The sequence below is a fragment of the Strongyloides ratti genome (assembly GCF_001040885.1).
Source record: "Strongyloides ratti genome assembly S_ratti_ED321, chromosome : 1".
Classification (NCBI taxonomy): Eukaryota; Metazoa; Nematoda; class Chromadorea; order Rhabditida; family Strongyloididae; genus Strongyloides; species Strongyloides ratti.
Window position 1 is genome coordinate 279,782 of NC_037307.1, and position 18,165 is coordinate 297,946.

The following is an 18,165-nucleotide window of genomic DNA, read 5'->3' on the forward strand; positions in this document are numbered from 1 at the left end:
TTTTCATTATTTTTAACAACATTTTTACCTGAATAACATTATATTGAAGTTATTAATAAAGATAATAAAAGTATAAAAATTATCAAAATATACTTAATTTTGATAAGATATCTACAGTTATAATAAATTTAACAACATTTTGACAAATTCTAATTTTATCAAGTCTTGAATCATTAATATCACTATTTATATTAATGATATTTGGTATGAAAAAATTGGAATTATTTAATATTTTTTCAGTATTCTATTGAATACTTGCATTTAAAAAATTTATAGTATATTTTATATATTTATATTTCAAAATTTAAAATTTATATTACTATAATTATAACTAGACTTTCATTGTTTTATTTATTAATTTATTCTAATTCATTTTTACTACCTCTACTTGTATACAAATTTTTTGAAAATTAAAAATACAATACTTTTTTAATGAAATTAAATTAATTAGATTTTATATAAAAAATGTTTAATTGTGTAACTATATACTTTCAACAATAATTTATCTGTATTTTTCTTTCTTTGTTAGTATATCTTTTTTATCAATTAATATTTCAATGAATTTATTTTTTTTACAAGTTATTAGTTCAAAAATATGAGGTACATAACAAAGTTTGATGGAACTTTTTACTGATTCAGGTAAAATAATAGAACAATTTGTTTTTACATAATTATAAATTTATCATTATTCAAAAGTAGCTTGAATAAACATTATTAGTTTTATTTTTATAATATTATTATTATAAATTTTTTTTAAAAAAGAATGATACCCTTTAAATATGAAAATATTAAATAAATAATTGTTACATATTCTTTTTTAATAAAAATATAACTAAAATAATACGGTAAAAATAAATATTATTAAAATTTAAAAAAATATTGACAGTAATAAAGAATACCAAGGACATTTATGTACAATTACAAAAAAAGGGCTGGGTTCAATATTTCTATGAAAGTAATTACAAAATATTTTACAAAAATTTATAAAATATTTTTTACTAATTTTTAGTATAACTTTTTTTTTAGAAATTTTAAAAATTTAAATATTTTAATGATATTTTAAATAAAAAATATAGTTTTTATTAAAATCATACAAAAACTTCTTTTGTAATAAAGTTAAATTTAAATATTTTTTTTTACTATAATGTTATTATATTCAAAAAAATACTTTAATTAAAGAATACGTGAAAATTCTTATTGCACCTCCAAATATACTAAATGTTATTTCCTTTTAAATATATAATATGTAATAAACATCAAACTTTCAATTAATTTTCTGATATTTATAATTGTAAAATATTAAAAATATTTTCAGTATTATTAAAATACTTAATTTCTCCTAGTAGAAATATTAAACTAAGAAAAAAAGACAAAATAATTAAATTTATGTTCTAATATTTAAAATTTTCTAATAGATTTTGTAAAAAAAATGATTTAATAGGATAAAATTATGTTAAAGAAATTACTAGAAAACAAGAAATTAGAGGCAATCATAAGTTTCTATGTTTTGAAAAATTTCCATAAAATTATAAAAATATTTTAAAAAAGTTAATCCATGTAAATCAAATAAGAATTAATAATATTTAGAAAATCATATATATGATGAAGAATATTGTAAACACAATTTAAACAAAGTGATTAATATTTAAAGAAAAATACAATAACATAAATATCAACGTAAGATATGAAAACTAGGTATATGAAATATAAATAACATCTTAGATAAAAACAAAAATTAAATGGTTTGTCAAAATTAGATGTTTCATATTTTTTTTATTTGCTCATTAATAATATAATTTTATCTAAATAAAAAAAAAAGAAATGTTATTTTATTAAAAAAAAATTAATATGTAAAAATTTTAAAATAATTTTAAATAAAAAAAAAAAATAAACAAAGTTATTAACGAAATGCCTGATGAGATTTCTTATGACTGTCAAGGAGAGTATCATTAACACATTTGTATGAACAGCTATCACATTTTTTAGGCTCTTTTAAATTTGAGGATTGTGTTTCATTTTTTTGTGTATTACTTTCAACCTTGTTACTAGAATCATTTTTTTTATCCATATTAGTTAACATAATTATATAATAAAAATATAGTATATTATTAATAAAAAAAATATTAATAATAAATGAATATAATAATATATTTAAAAGATAAAAAGTAGAAGATGTAATATAAAGTCGCCTTAAACAAACAGTAACTCTAAACCCTTTTTCTGGCGACCTTCCTGAGCATAGTCCACCTTTTGCTTGTATACATCACATATACTTAATAATTATTAATCATTCAATCTTCCCGGTTAAACTTGACGTAGGGGTTTCAAGGAATCATATATGATGTGTATAACTTTATTAATACAACAATCTTTAATATAAATAGTAATGTTTCAAAAAAAAAAACCCGACACTCACATAGTTGTCTTTACCTTTTTGACTTGAAACGACACATTTTTAACCAAATCTTTACTATCTAACTTTTAAATTTTGTTTATAATATATTACTATACTTGCTACATTTTTTAAAATAAAATTTATGTATAAATAAGTATATATATATATATAAATTTTAACTTTTCCCTAAAACTAAATTTCGGAGATATTTTAAAAATGATCAATTATACTACAAATGATAGATTATTTTTATTAAAATATAAATATTTTAAATGGTAGAATAATATGATAACCCATTTTCAATGACTGTTTGTACAGATGTATCTATTCTAGCTTCAGCACCTGGTGATAATTTTCTCGTTATTCCATTAATATTATTATTAAAATTTGATTGTACAAATTTATTTTCTTCAAACTTTTTTTTAATATTATTTTTTGTCTGATAATCAGTATTATTAACAATACCAGTATTTTGAGGTAAAAGTTTATTATTATTATCAATAATTTGGTTACATTTTTTTCCTTTTTTTGTTAATCTCATTAATAATGTTGGTGATATTGTTTTTCCTTGTCGTGATGCATGTAATTGTTCTAAATCAATTGTTCCAGTACGAAATATAACATCATTATAATTATGACAAGCCATTAAATGTCTTTTCATATTTCCTTTATAAACTGTTAAAAATGAACAAAGATTACACATAAATGGATCATCAAAGCTTGGTGTTTGTTTATTGTTATTTGATATATTATGACATTCTATAGATTTTGTTGTACTTAAATCGTCATAATTATTATTTATCATTATTGTATTATTATCATATTCTTCTTTATTTTCTTTACTTTTTCTACAACGTTTTTTCTTATCATTTTTTAAACATTGATTTATATGTCTTCTAATATTTCCTTTGTAATGTGAAATAAATCTATCACAGTATGGGCAAACAGGACTGATACCATCATTAGAGTAATCAGTTATCAAAATATTTTTATTACCATTTTGTGATAATTGATCTAAATAATTTCTACCTATAATTTCTCTACATTTCTCATTTCTTCCAATATGCCCTGTTAAACTTCTTTTAGAAGGATATTCTCCAAGACATGCTACACAACGTACTGGTCCAATTTCAGCATCATCAATAGAATAATAATTTGAATCATTATCACATTTATTACTAATATGACGAAGAAGTGCCATTTTTTTGAAAGCTTCTGAGAATGCTGCTTGTGAGGATCTTATTGAACGAGATGGTTTACGAGATGGTTTATTATTTTGTTTACTACATATCGAACCAACAGAATTAATAGAACTAATTGATGTTACTGAATTTCGATAATTATTATCATCAATACTTTTTGAATGTCCATTAATTTCTAATGTATTATTATTTTCAATACTAATATTTCTATGATAATAATTTTGATTTATTTCATTAAAATTATTATCACCATTATATAATGATTGATTTTTATTTATTGGTACAAAAGATAAATTGTATTGTTGATTCCTATTAAAATAAAAATAATAAAAAAATTTTTTTAATGAAATTATTGATACCTACCAATCACCTTCTGAAATTCCTAAGTTAGTACTATTAGTATTGTTTAAATTATTATTATTATTACTTTCATTTCTAAATAGGTAATTTTGACAAAATTCACCACCATTTCCATCAAAATAAAACCCGTTTTCATTGTTGGAAATTTGGCTTGTATTTAAAGCTATTGAGTCTTGATTAGTTGTAAAATTATTATATGTTGAATTATAATAATTAAAATTTTGATTACCGGTAGTAGTATCAATAAATGATTGTGAATGATTAGGTAGAATATTAATATTATTAATTATACTTTCATTAGATGATATAGTATGTTTATCTTTTAATGGAAAACAATCATTATTAGTTATAAAAGCAGATGAGGGCACTGGTATTATATAACCAGAATTATTGGTAATATTTGATGTTCCATTAACTCCAGAAATTTCACCAGCTTGTGTATTGAAACCATTCTCCAATATATATTGGTTTTCTTGAATGACACTATCAGTAGTTCGAGCTAGTAATTGTCTTAACATTATATATTTTTTTCTTCTATATTTCTCCTCAAACCAACAAATGAAGAATGATTATGTAAACTATAAAAAGAAATAAAAATTACATATATACATGGACTAATTAATTAATTTACTAATGAACAAATCAAACTTCTAGTGTCTAAACAAATTACATAACCCAGCAAAGGCATATATTTTGTGATAATACTTTTTGTAGTTGGTCCTTGACCTTTTATTTTACAGTTTGTTTAGAAAAGGTTGGTAAAAATGAGAACATAAAACTATAATATTATATTATACATATATAATTGTAATAATTTTAAGAGTGTTAAAAATTTTTACCATAAATTGTAAACTTTTTTTCATAATGATTATTTTAAAATAAAGAAAAAGAGGAGTGGAGGAACGTTATAATTGTAAAAATAATTTAAAACATCCCATTTATACTTTTAATTATTGATAAAAAAAAATTTTTAACTTTCAAAGAATGTTTCAAATAACTTACTAAATATATTTTTATATATTTTATTTTAAAAATGTTAAAAAAAATTTTTTTTTCATGAAATGTTAATATAATATTTTAGATTCTTTGAATAGTAGATATCTTGTTTTTAAATTAAGAAATAACTAACAATTAATTAATTTTGCTTGTTAATTATAGTAAATTAAAATTCTTATAATCAATATGTAAATGTTAAAAAAAAAGAAATAGTTTCTATTAAAAAAATTTATTTTCTTTATAAAAACAATAATATTTTAATAAAAAAAAATGTAAATATTAATAATAGAAAAAAAAATTATTAAAAAATTTGCATAAAAATAAAATGTTGTTTCATATTTAAAAAGCTTAAGAAAAAATAGCATTGATTAAAGAACATAAAAAAATAAAAATTATTACAAAATTAACATAAATATAAATAATTTAAAAAAAACAACTTAAAAAATTTTAAATTTTATTATTATTAATGAATATTATCTAAAAATTATATTAAAACAAGTATCTAAAATATATTCTTTGATATATTAAAAAAATTCAATTATTGAAATCTTCATACATCATGTATTATTTTTATTAAATAACAAAATAGAAAAATATTTTATTAATATTAAAAACAAAAATATTCTTTATATTAAAAAATAGTGCCATTTTTTGAAAAATCAACCCTGATATGTAGAATTAAATTTGTATTACCTTTTATTTATTTTTAATTTTTTTAAAGGGTTTTTTAAGTTATCAAACAAAGTTTTTAAAAAAAAAATTTTTTTTTTAAATTTATTAAATTTTATAAGATATAAATCATTTTTTTTAATTGATGTAATAAACTAATTCTAAATATGTTTAAAAACAAAACTCCAATGTTTTATCGGTTCGGGATTTTCTCAGTGACAAAACACACAACACAAAAACCTTTTAGATTATGTTTGCATCTATTTTTATTTACAAATATCCATACTAACATTAAAGAAACATTTTTTTTCCTAAATATATTTCATTATCAGATTATAAAAAATTATTTTTATAATAATAATTTATTTTTGTTATTATATATTTTTCTTTGTCAAAAATATTTATATTTTTTAGTTATAAATAAATATTATATCTTTTCTTCATGAATATTTTAATATCTTTTGATTTTTAAATCTTAAATTTTAATATTCAAAAAATTTATATGTTTATAAAACAGCGTGGTTATTAATTTCAAAATTTTATTAATATAAAAGTTATTATTTTTAAAGCAATGTATCATTTTTCAATATTTTTCTTTTTTTTTAGCATTATTTGTAATATTTTTTGTGAGAATTATATATCACAAATGTAAAACTTTTATATACTTTTGTTTTCTACATATGAATTAAAAAAAAAGATTTTTTAAAAACTTTTCTAAGGAATTTTTTTAAATATTATTAGATTAATAATTGATAAATATTTAAAAAATTTCTTAAATCATTATTTATATCAATTTTCATTTTGTTTTATAGATAAATTGTATAAAGTAGAAATAATTTTTTTATCTTATATTCCTATTTATTTTTAGTATAAAAAACATATTTTGCATAATTATTTTAACTTTAGTCTATACTTTATAAGTAATATTTATTTAAAATATCTTAGTTACATAATTAGCTTAATACTTTTTATAAAAATATTATGATTAAAATTATATTTTTTTCTTTTTTTTTTTGACGTCCGTCGTATGTTTATAAAATGTACTCTTATTATAAGTTATATTGTTATTTTATTTTTATTATTATATTATACATATTTATTTGTATAATTTTTAATAATATTCTCCAATGTCATAAGAATAAGACAAATATTTATAAGAAAGATATTTTGTAATATTTTATAATTAACTAACATTTTTTATAATTAAAATTATTTAAATTTTTTTGTTATCTTAAATAGTTTTTTTTGTCAATTATATTAATCTCATATTTTTAAATATAATTTATGTATAATATATAATAATGTTTTTATAAAAATTTTTTTAGAAAATTGTGCCCTCATTAAATTAAAAGAATTTTTTATTAAAAAGAATTGTGTAAATACTTTATTGTTGTATATATTATATATGTATATATAATATATATATGAATATATATATATGTTTACATATATAAATTATCTATTTACAAATTAATTAAGTATTAAATTTTATCACATATTTGGGTATAATGGATGAACAATCATTTGATGATCAAAATGGAAAATTTGCTCTTACCTTTAGTTCTATTTACAAAACACCACTACTACGTGAATATGTTCAAAATTTAAAAAGTAAAAAAGCTAGAAGATTAAGTGATATATCAGCTGATGTACTAGGAAAACGTTTTACATTTGATGATTTAAATGAATTATATAGATATCATCTTAGAACATCAACTTCTGAAATGAAAGAAATTTGGGGTGAACCTAAAGAAGGTATGTTACCGGATGACTTTGTTAAAGTCATAATGCCATATACATTTCCTAAAGATATTGGTGAAATTTATCATTGGACAGTATTAAATAATGGTTCACCAACAAATTTTTATGAAGGATTATCATTATTTGAAGGTAATGCTGTTACAAGTGTTATTCAAGTTGGTTTTACATTAACAGCACATGTTATTGATAGATTTTCACAAAATATTTATTGTGATAGTATTGTACCAATTGATAAAGAAATTTTTAAAAATGTTGCAAGAGTATTTATTTCATTTGAAAGACAATTTATATCTCGTGCTGATTGTACCTGTACAGAAGGACCAAAAAAAGGTAGATGGTGTAGTCATATTGTAGCAGCAACTATTATGAGAATTGTAAAACCATATAGTGTTAAAATTGATATACCAATTATTTATCAATTACAAAACAAAAATCTTGATGAAGCTAAAAATATTTGTATGCATATTATACCAAATCTTACACCAGAAAAAATGCATGATCTTTTTAATATATTAGAAAATATTGATTGTAGTAAACCAAATAATATATTATCTCAAGGTTTCATTGATGTAACAACAGGTATGGGACATGGAACAATATTAACAAAATTAAGATTTATATTTCAAACAATTACACCAATAATTTTGTCATATGATGATATACATTTAAATTTAAATGTTGTTGATTATGAATCATTGGCAATGCCATTACATGCTGCTTCTTTAACAGAACAAACTGTTAGATTTTTAAAATTAACTTCAAATAATAAATCATTAATTAATTTATCAAGTTCATTAATGAAAGTACAAGAAATGGTTTATAAATTTGAAAATTGTGGTTTATATGCATCATTAGTATTTTTAATTAGAATACTTGATAATGATCGTATAGAAAAATATATAGCTAGTTCCAGAGATAAAAGTTTAAATGTTTATAGATCAATTTTTGGAAGTGAATGTCGTCCTCGTATTGATATGGTTGCACAAATAATAAATATGTGTCCAGAGACTGTTGAAAAAGAAGCAAAAATAAAAATAATTTACTATATTATTAATGAGTGTGGAAGTTATTTAAGACATTATATTCACTCTAAAGATATTACAAAAAATGATCTCTTACTATTAAGACATTTATGTTTTGTTATACTTGCACGCCATAGTAATATATTATATAGAAATAATTCAATATTGGAAGGGAATACTGATTCATTTACTAATATTTATAAATCATCATTTGATAGGCAAATATTACAAACTATTAAAGAATGTAATATAGTTATGTATGATAAATATCAACATATTGATAATGAAACATATTTTAGAGGTATTAGAAATTTACCAAATTATGAAAATGAATTAAAAAATAATCTTTTATTACAAGTTATAAATGAATTTATTGATAAATCTGGTCCTATATATAGATTAATTTTTGAACCAGCATTTGCTGAAACAATTTATTTAAATTCAACATTTCCAAATGTAGAACAATTAATTGAAATGAAAAATAGAATTTATAATCGTTTTGATATAAAATTAATATGTCAAAAAAATAATTTATTTATTAATTCAAGTACAACTTATGATTATGTTAATTTTATTAAAGATAATCTTCAAGATTGGGTAGAAATGAAAAAAAATATTGATAAGATATATTTTTGTAAAAATGATATTAATCAAAATCAACCTATAGAAGGTATATTATGTTGTAAATGCAAATATCCTATAGATGGTGAACATGAAGATAATAAAAATATTTTAAAAGAAAAATATAGAGAAATTTATACAAATATAAAATTAATTTATGATATGACACTTGTTATTGGAAAAGATATGTTATATATGTATAAAATTGAATCATTTTGTGATTTAATATTTTCTGTTCTTAGTCATCCAAGACCATTTTTATTTGATGATGATGAAGAAGTATATATTTGGGCAGTTCAGGATAAACTTTTTTCTCTTATAGAAACTGGTATGGAAGATAATGATTGTCAATATATAATTATTAAAACTTTTTTTAATAATTTTGAAAAAATATTTTACTTATGTAAGATAGCTAAAGATCCTAATAATAGAATAATTTTAAATATATCATTTTTGATAAAAATGTCAACTTATTGTGAAAATTATCTTCAAAATCATGGTGAAGTTAATGGAATTAGTATTGAAGAATTTAAAAAAAAATATTATGTTATTATTTGTTCATCTTTAGAATATCGTCCTAATGTCAAAGAATGTGACTTTCCATTATTTTATGAATGTTATTATATAACAAGAAGGCATATTATTATTGAATGTATTCGTAAAGCTTCAAGTTCACCTAATATTCTTCATGTTATGGTTAATCAAATATTGGATACAAATTATGGTCATTTATATTCAGATCATAGAGCAAATTGTTACTCACTTGATCCTGAAAAATGTTGTCACAACAAAAAAAGGCCATATCAAAAATGTTATGGTTTATATGCAAGACATATGGTTCAATTAACTAAATGTATTTTTATTGCTGCTGGGGGAAGTTTTGATTCAGCTATATTTTTTGATTTTGATGGTCCACCAAATGGTCGTGGTATTAGAAATGATATTTTATATAAAATTGCTTTACTTTTTGCTTGTTATGTTGGTTCTTTAAAAGTTCAAGGTAATTATTTACATAATCGAGAACATGTAAATTATGTTTTTACTGTCTTCCGTCCTTATGATAATTTTCATCCTGAAGCAATGAATGTATTAAAAATTATAAAATGGGAAAATTGTTTTAGACCAATGGAAATGTATGCATTACTTACAACAGCAATGCAATCAAATAATGATAATATAATAAAAAGTTTAGAAGATTTATATATACAAATTCTTAAACATATAGATAATTTACGAGGTAATGCAGCTATTGATATGTTAAATTTTTTAAAATTAAGAAAAAATGATGACGTAGTATATAAGGGTCTTTGTTCTATACTTGATATGAATAAAAAAATTAATATTTGTGATTTTGAAAATGAAAATTTAAATGGAGAATATATAAGAAATCATTTGTCTTTTGGTCATTTTTATAGTAATGAAATTGATGGAAAAATATACTATGAAAGTGGAAAACAATTTTTACTATTATTTATGAAAGGTATTTATCGAAAAATAACTGGAAAAACAAATGAATATATTGAAGATCATTTAATACCACTTTGGGTTGATACTGAAACAAAAACACTACGTGATTTTCGTAATACATCATCTTCAGATTTTACCCATGAAATTGAAAAATTACAACATTTTCAAAATTTACAATATATACAAAATATGTGTTTTCAAAGAACACAACCAGTTAATAATATGTTTTCTCAAAATGGATATTCTAATAATGCAATAAATAATGGGCATCAAGCAAGATATCCAAGAAACAATGGAAACAATATAAGACATGATAATATTATAAATCATCAAATGCCACAAATTTATTATTCACCACTACAAAATACACCTGTTGATATACCATCAATATTTCTTGATCATAATATATTTTGTGCATACAACTACAAGAGTGATTTTAATGAAATGTCTGAAAATCCATTAGTAAAAAATATTCCAATTAACTATGATTATTTTACACCACATTTTGAGACATTCAATTCTATTATTTTAACAACACCAACACCATTAAATGAAAAAGAAATAACTATGTTAGATGGAGCTTTTGATTTATTAATAAGATATCTTTTTACAAATACAGATAATATTTTTTCAAAAAATTATGTTATCAAAAATTGTAATGCACCACCTAATTATAGACATAATGTAATGTATATTTGTGAATTTTCTTGTCATCTTGGTCCACTTGCTATTAGTACATTTTTGGATGCTGTTACTTATACTGTTAATTATCTTGATCTTATTTGTGATATATATCGTGTTATTTTACCATTAGCTTTTGTTAGAAAAATAAATCAACCATATAAGTCAAGATTTGTACCACCAATAGTTATTAGTTGGAAAGATGAAGAAAAAACAGCATTATGGAGTGAAAATTTTTTTGTTCCATCTTCTTATTTTCGTAATGATAATTGGAAAAAATATGGTGATCCAATAAATCTTTATCGAAAACAACAACCTTTAGTTGTAGAAATTGATCAAGAATTATTAAAATATATTGAAAATAATTATAAAACTCAAGGGTATCCTGAGGTGTATGGTCGATTTGCTAAATTTGTAGCACAATTACTATATGTAAGATTAAATTATATGTTAATGGGAAATATGTCATTAGATGGTATGAATCATGAATTTGAAAAATTCATTAAACAAACAACTAAAATTTTTGGAGAACTTTTTGTTATAAATAACTCAAATAGACCATTTACTCAACAACTGTTAAAAAAATTCTTTGGAAATTTCCGTCGTCAAAATGGATTTAAGAGAGATGCTTATAATTGTTTTAAATCAAAATTAAATCCTTATATTGCATAAAGAAAATTTAAATAAATAAAATTTTTTTTTTAAATTTCAAACATTAAAACAAACTTTTCTGGGAAAAAAAATTGCACTGACTGCGAAAAATAATGTTTCTTTTGAAAAAAAAATTTCACCTTTTATAAAATATGACTCCAAGAACAAAAAAATGCCATTCTTAAAAATAAATTATACTTCAGTGAAATTTTACCCAAGACAAAAAAATAGTTTAATCAATTCATTTTGAAAAAGGAGTTAAAAAAATCAAAAAACATTCCTAGATATCAAAAATACCTATCGAATGGTTATAATTTTATTAAATTATATTTTTTGGTTTCTGAAACAATTGTGAAAAACAATCATTTGTTAATTTAAAAAAATAAATAAATGTTTTTTAATAATTTTATTTTCTATTTTTTTATATTTATTAATGTAATAATAATTAATGTAGATTGTAATTATTTAAAAATAAATAAAAATACAAATAAAAATTATTACATTTACTAAAATAAAATTTATATGTATTTATCTATAAATAAAATCAAATATTAAAAAAAACAGTTATCGTTATATTTTTAATATTTAATTAATATTAATATCTTAATTGATAAAAATATTTATTAACATTTAAATGTTAATATAATATATTTTCAAATTTCATAAAAGATTTTTTATATAAAATGACATGTTGATAATGTTACCATTATATTTTTTTAAATATTTATGTAAGCATAAAATGAAATAACTCAGGAACCTCTTTTATCCGACATTATTTATATTCTAGAAATACAATGTGATTGTTAAATAAAATAGATAACATTTTATTTTACGTAAATAATAAGTGATAAAAAAAAGTATGAATTTTATAATAAAAATTTTGTACACGTTTAAAAAATGTATAATACTTAATTATGAAATATCATATCTAAAGATGACCTAATTTGTGACACGATAGATGACAACATTTTTGTTGAATTTTTTTTATACATATATTCAAATCTATCTTTTTCACAACCTCCACATTCCTCATGTTTTGATGTAAATGATACTGGAACTGTTTTAACCTTAAAAAATTAATATTATATTTAATATTATTATTTTATAAACTTACTTTTCCAACAGATGAAGGCAAATGTCTTGTCTTCTCAATCTTAATAGTATCATTTGAAGTGCCCAAATTTTGACATTGTGTTTGTATGACATATTCAAAATATGACTTAATATCTTTTATCTCTCCTTCATATAAAGTGCTATCTTCTAATTTAAAAAGACTACTAAGTGCACTAATTAATGAGCTTGATTTTTCTATCTCACATTCTTTATTCATATTATTTCCGACACATGATAAAAAGCAGGTAGAAGATTGGCAAATAGGAGAAAAATCTGGTAAAGATAAAATCTTTTCATCTCCTTCATTTACAACATCAATCATATTAACATCATCATCTAAATTGGTAATTTTTTTAAAAGTACTTTGAACACTACAATTATTACTACATTTAACAAGTAATTTTTTAGCATCATTTTGAAGGCACTTTAATTTTTCAAAAGTTTCATAAACATAGGTGTTATCTTTACCATATTTTTGACAGGCAAATTTGTATGTAAGTATATAAGTATCTGTCATCAAATCATTCTGACATTTCTTTTTTTTTAAACATCTTTCAAATGGAATAGAATTTTTACATATTTCATGAGTATTTTTTACATTGGAAAATAATGCTTCTGTCATTGTTTTTACTGATATTTTAGATGTTGATAAGAAACATTCATCAGCACAGTTTGAAGTTTTAATATTGTTTAATATTGAATCAAATTTAAAGTTAGCCATTTGATCTAAATATTAAAATAAATATTATGATGTAATTTAATAAAAATTTTCTTACCCATAAGTTTTTTTTCTTCAAAAGATAATGGTTTTGAATAAATTAATGGTAAATAACAAAAGATAATTAATAAAAATAAGATAGACATATTGTAAATGATAATGAGAAAAAAATTTAGATAGATAGATTAATCTTTTTTAAATGTCATAAAAAAAATCATCTTTTTGGTAGGTTTTTTTTTTCCTAACAATAAAAAATATTACATAATTAAAAAAAATTTTTTTTTGTATAATATTTAATTAGATATTTTTATATGATATAAAAATATATCTATTGTTAACATTTCACTTGGAGTTAAATGGTGTAATGATATTAAATCATTATCAAAATTAGGAAAACCCTGTAAATAATTTTTTTAATATTATTAAAAAATAAATAACATACATCACGTTTTTTTGTGAAAGAATTTTTATAATTTCTTATTTTATTTTCTTCTTTTCTAAAATGTAATCCCATTTTGACATTCCAATCTCGTGATCTTCCTCTTCCTTTAGAATCTTTTACAACTTTAGTTAATCTTTCAACTCCAATATTTTTCATACATTCTATAATACCTATTATTTCATTTGAATTATATGGACATAATGAATCATTTTGATGAAGTTTTTTAGTAAATATTTCCATTGCTTTTCTACTAAATACATAACTACCCTCTTTTTCATTTAAATAAACATTTGAAAGTAATACTATATAATATGCTTTATTTGAATCATATTTTCTAAGAATATTTTTTAAATTTTCTACCATTATATATGTATCATCAGAAATTTTTAAATACCAATTAAATTTATTTGATACTTTTGTATAACTATATTGTAAAGATATTATGGTTCTCCAAAAAGGATGATTAAATTCTTTAGAAAGATATTTAAATAAATCAGTAAATGGAATATTTGATTCAAGATTATTTTTAGATTCAGTATATATTTCACCATGATCACATCTTTGTATCCATGTATTATTTATTGCAATAACTTTATCTTCATGATATTTTTCATTTGTTACTGTAAAACAAAATAATTCTCCCGATATCGGTAGGATTTTTGCACCTGGTGATGTGTAAAGATTATAATGACTTTTTATTAATGTTTTGTTATCCAAAAATTCACTCCAAAAAGGATAATTTTTTGTATTAATTAAATCAGGTACTTTCATACAATAACGTACAACAAAAAATATTCCTAGAAGGAGTAATATAAATTGTACTGTATGTTTAATATGAACAAAAAAATGTTGTTTAGTAAATTTAATCTTTAAAAATATAATAATTTTTTTTTAAAATAATAGGATATAATTAAACATACCTCACTATTAGCTGAGAAAAGTATATGTATATGTTTCCTTGGCATATTTTATTTAATATTTGATATTAAAGTTTTTTTTTTATTCATAAATATTAAAATAACATTGTATAAGTAACAAAAAAAAAGTAATCTTTTAAAATTATTTTATCTTTTTTTATCACAAAAAAAAAGACAAAATATTTATAGTTTTTCTATGTAACTAAATAATAAATAAGATATAAAATTATATATAATATAAAATACATATAATACTAATAATAAATATAAAATAAAACTTAACTATAATAAATAATTTTTTTTTGTATTTTAAAAATTGAAAAAACAATTCTTAGTTAAAAAATAAATAATATTTGTAAAAATATTTGAATTAAAATACTTTTAAATTATACATAAAGTGCTTAATTAATAGGCAAAAAAAAAGCTTATATATTTTGAAATTTTTCATTATAATTATTCTGATAAGATTTTTTTTTGGTAATATTTTGAATCTTTCTAATTAAATATATTATATAAATAGAATATTAATAAATGTGAAAATATATCCTATATTAAGCTGATCTTAAAGATATTTTTAGAAAAAGAAATTAGTAATATATTCATAAAAAAGATATGATTTTTATTTTTATGAAAGAAAATCACACATTAATAATTATATTTGTTTCACAATGTTAAGCAATTACTTATAAAAAAAAATAACGGATAATACCATAATAATTAATATTAAATTTTCTCACAACCATATAAGTATTTCAAATATTTTATAAATTTATTATAACTTATATTTAATATTAATATTACCTTTAAAATTAAAAAGTTAATAAGAAACAAAAAATAATATAAATATATATGTTAATAAAAAATTATATAAAAAATTAATCTTATTTAAATGTTTTATTAAATGTTTTGTTAAAAAAAAGATCCTTAGAATTTATATTATTATAGGGAAATAGATAACAAAAAGTTTATTTATGATTATTTCTGTAATAAAATATCTTTTTATTTTGAAAGTCTCGAAGATTAAATATCATGAATTTGCAAATGTTAATAATAACATAGAAATATCATCTAAATATTAACCTGGAACAAACTACCATCAAGATTAAAGAATGTTTATCAAAATGTAACTATTTTTATATCTTTCAATTAACTAATAGTTTGTTTTTTTTTTCATAAAGATTGTTTCTTTATCATTATCATTTTTCTCGATAAGTATATTAAAAAAAATAACAAGTATAGGTTCAAAATAAAATAACAAACAATTTACATGGATGAATTGGTTTAAAGAAACAATAAAAATATATCTGTTAAAATAATTTTTGATGTTTAAAAATTTTTATAAAAAAAAATATTTTTTATAAAATATAAAATCTTTTAAAAATGAAAAGTTTTATTATTTTATAACTAAATATAAAATAAATAATAATATACAAATTTGTTATCATTTTTATTGAAGAATATGAAATACAAATACTTATGTTAGAAAAAGATAAAATAATTTTATTACTAAAGTACATATAAGATTAATGATAGATTAGGTATTATTTTTTTTTAAACTAATATGTGAAAAGAGTATAAACTATAAAAATGTAATAATTTATTATTAGTAATATATTAAAAAAGAATAATTTTTAACGGGAAATGGTAAATTTTTAAAGATAATTAAGTTATATATTTGCAAAGATGAATTATTAAAATTTTTTGCCATCTACAAAATTAAGATGAAGCGTATTTTTAGTTTTATTAATATGAATTATATGTGCAATATATAAATATATGTAAATATTTTTAATGTTTATAAAATATTCGCAAAAATGGTAAATCAGCTAATAATTAGTGTTTCATGAAACCTATAATTATTATATTTATATACATTAAAATAAATAAAAATGTATTTTAAAATAGTATTTAAATTTCCTTTACAAATATATATATTCATTTATTTATAAGGTAAAAAAATATGTTTAAGAATTAAACAAAAAAAAAAGATAAAAGACAATAATTATATTTTGTTAGATTTAAAATAAAACAAATTATAAATAAACAAACTTTAATTTCTTTTTCAAGCTTCTTTAACATTTCTTTTACGTAATATGAGCAATTTTATTTATTTATTTATCTACTAAAAGAAACGCTATTGGATATAAAAGATGATTTTAAGAATATATTTTAAAAAAAAAAATTATGCATTATAAATAAATATATCATGTAGTTCTTGTTTCATAAACATTAAATACATTCAAATAATAAAAATTAATTAATTTCTATATAATTAATTTAAAAAAATAAATGAATAAGAAACAAAAAAATAAAAATAATTTTTTATAATTATAATTTGTTAAAGTATATAATATTTATAAGAAAAGAAAATTATTTTACTTGTGTTTTTTTAACAATATTTTTCTTAAAAGTATAATATTTTTTTTTTATTTTTTTTTTTTATAATATAGAGAAATAAATTAATCGTCAAACCATAAAATATAATGGTATCCTTAATGGCTTTTAACAATTTTTTTTTTTATTTATTATATTTTTTCTTTAGAAATTTTTTTTTTTAATATTACAATGTTTGAAAAAGGTAATTTAAAAAGAAATTATTTAAATATTTCTTTAAAACTTATTTTTCTCAATCTTATATTTAATTACCTTTGTTAAGAAAAAAAGTTATTTATATAAAAATATGATAATTTATTATAATAATAATTTTTAAAAATAAAAAGTTTTAAATTTATATTAAAACTTTTAATAGAAAACATTTGATGAAGTAAGAAATTAGGAAATTTAACAAGGAAGCCTAGTAAATGACAATTTTATTTTGATTATGATTTATTTGTTATATCACTTTCTTAACATTTTGGCAAAGTAATTTTAAAATATTTGTTCTTTTCTTTTTTTTCTTTACTTTATTATTATCAATGATGTCTAATATTTTTAGTTTAAAATAATATAAAATATGTATATTGGAATAAAAATATAAATTTTACAATCATTTTTATAAAATGGTAATTATATGTTCTTTACAGTTAAGAATGATTAACCTTCTTATAATCAGATAAGAATTACCTTCTGAAGATGTTTTATTATTTATACCGTGAAAACATATAGTTATATATTTATACTTGCCCCTTTTTCTGCCTTATCAAAAATTTA

General features: G+C 19.1%; 4 protein-coding genes across 4 annotated transcripts; 1 reads left to right on the plus strand and 3 right to left on the minus strand.

Annotated features, from left to right (window-relative positions):
* Positions 1-2,663: 2,663 nt before the first annotated feature.
* Positions 2,664-4,475, minus strand: SRAE_1000010000 (Hypothetical protein; the record flags this gene model as incomplete). Its single annotated transcript, XM_024646893.1, has 2 exons — positions 2,664-3,906; positions 3,961-4,475. 2 exons carry the CDS (start codon positions 4,473-4,475, stop codon positions 2,664-2,666), a joined length of 1,758 nt encoding a protein of 585 aa, XP_024501026.1.
* A 2,655-nt stretch (positions 4,476-7,130) lies between these two features.
* SRAE_1000010100 (Zinc finger, SWIM-type domain-containing protein) lies at positions 7,131-11,846 on the plus strand (the record flags this gene model as incomplete). Its single annotated transcript, XM_024646894.1, has 1 exon — positions 7,131-11,846. The coding sequence occupies one exon, from the start codon at positions 7,131-7,133 to the stop codon at positions 11,844-11,846; it is 4,716 nt and encodes a 1,571-aa protein (XP_024501027.1).
* Positions 11,847-12,733: 887 nt separating this feature from the next.
* SRAE_1000010200 (Hypothetical protein) lies at positions 12,734-13,802 on the minus strand (the record flags this gene model as incomplete). Its single annotated transcript, XM_024646895.1, has 3 exons — positions 12,734-12,892; positions 12,940-13,664; positions 13,715-13,802. The coding sequence occupies 3 exons, from the start codon at positions 13,800-13,802 to the stop codon at positions 12,734-12,736; spliced, it is 972 nt and encodes a 323-aa protein (XP_024501028.1).
* A 147-nt stretch (positions 13,803-13,949) lies between these two features.
* SRAE_1000010300 (Glycoprotein-N-acetylgalactosamine 3-beta-galactosyltransferase 1) lies at positions 13,950-15,063 on the minus strand (the record flags this gene model as incomplete). The annotated part of the gene is made up of 3 exons (XM_024646897.1): positions 13,950-14,054; positions 14,099-14,965; positions 15,019-15,063. The coding sequence occupies 3 exons, from the start codon at positions 15,061-15,063 to the stop codon at positions 13,950-13,952; spliced, it is 1,017 nt and encodes a 338-aa protein (XP_024501029.1).
* Between the last annotated feature and the right edge of the window lie 3,102 nt (positions 15,064-18,165).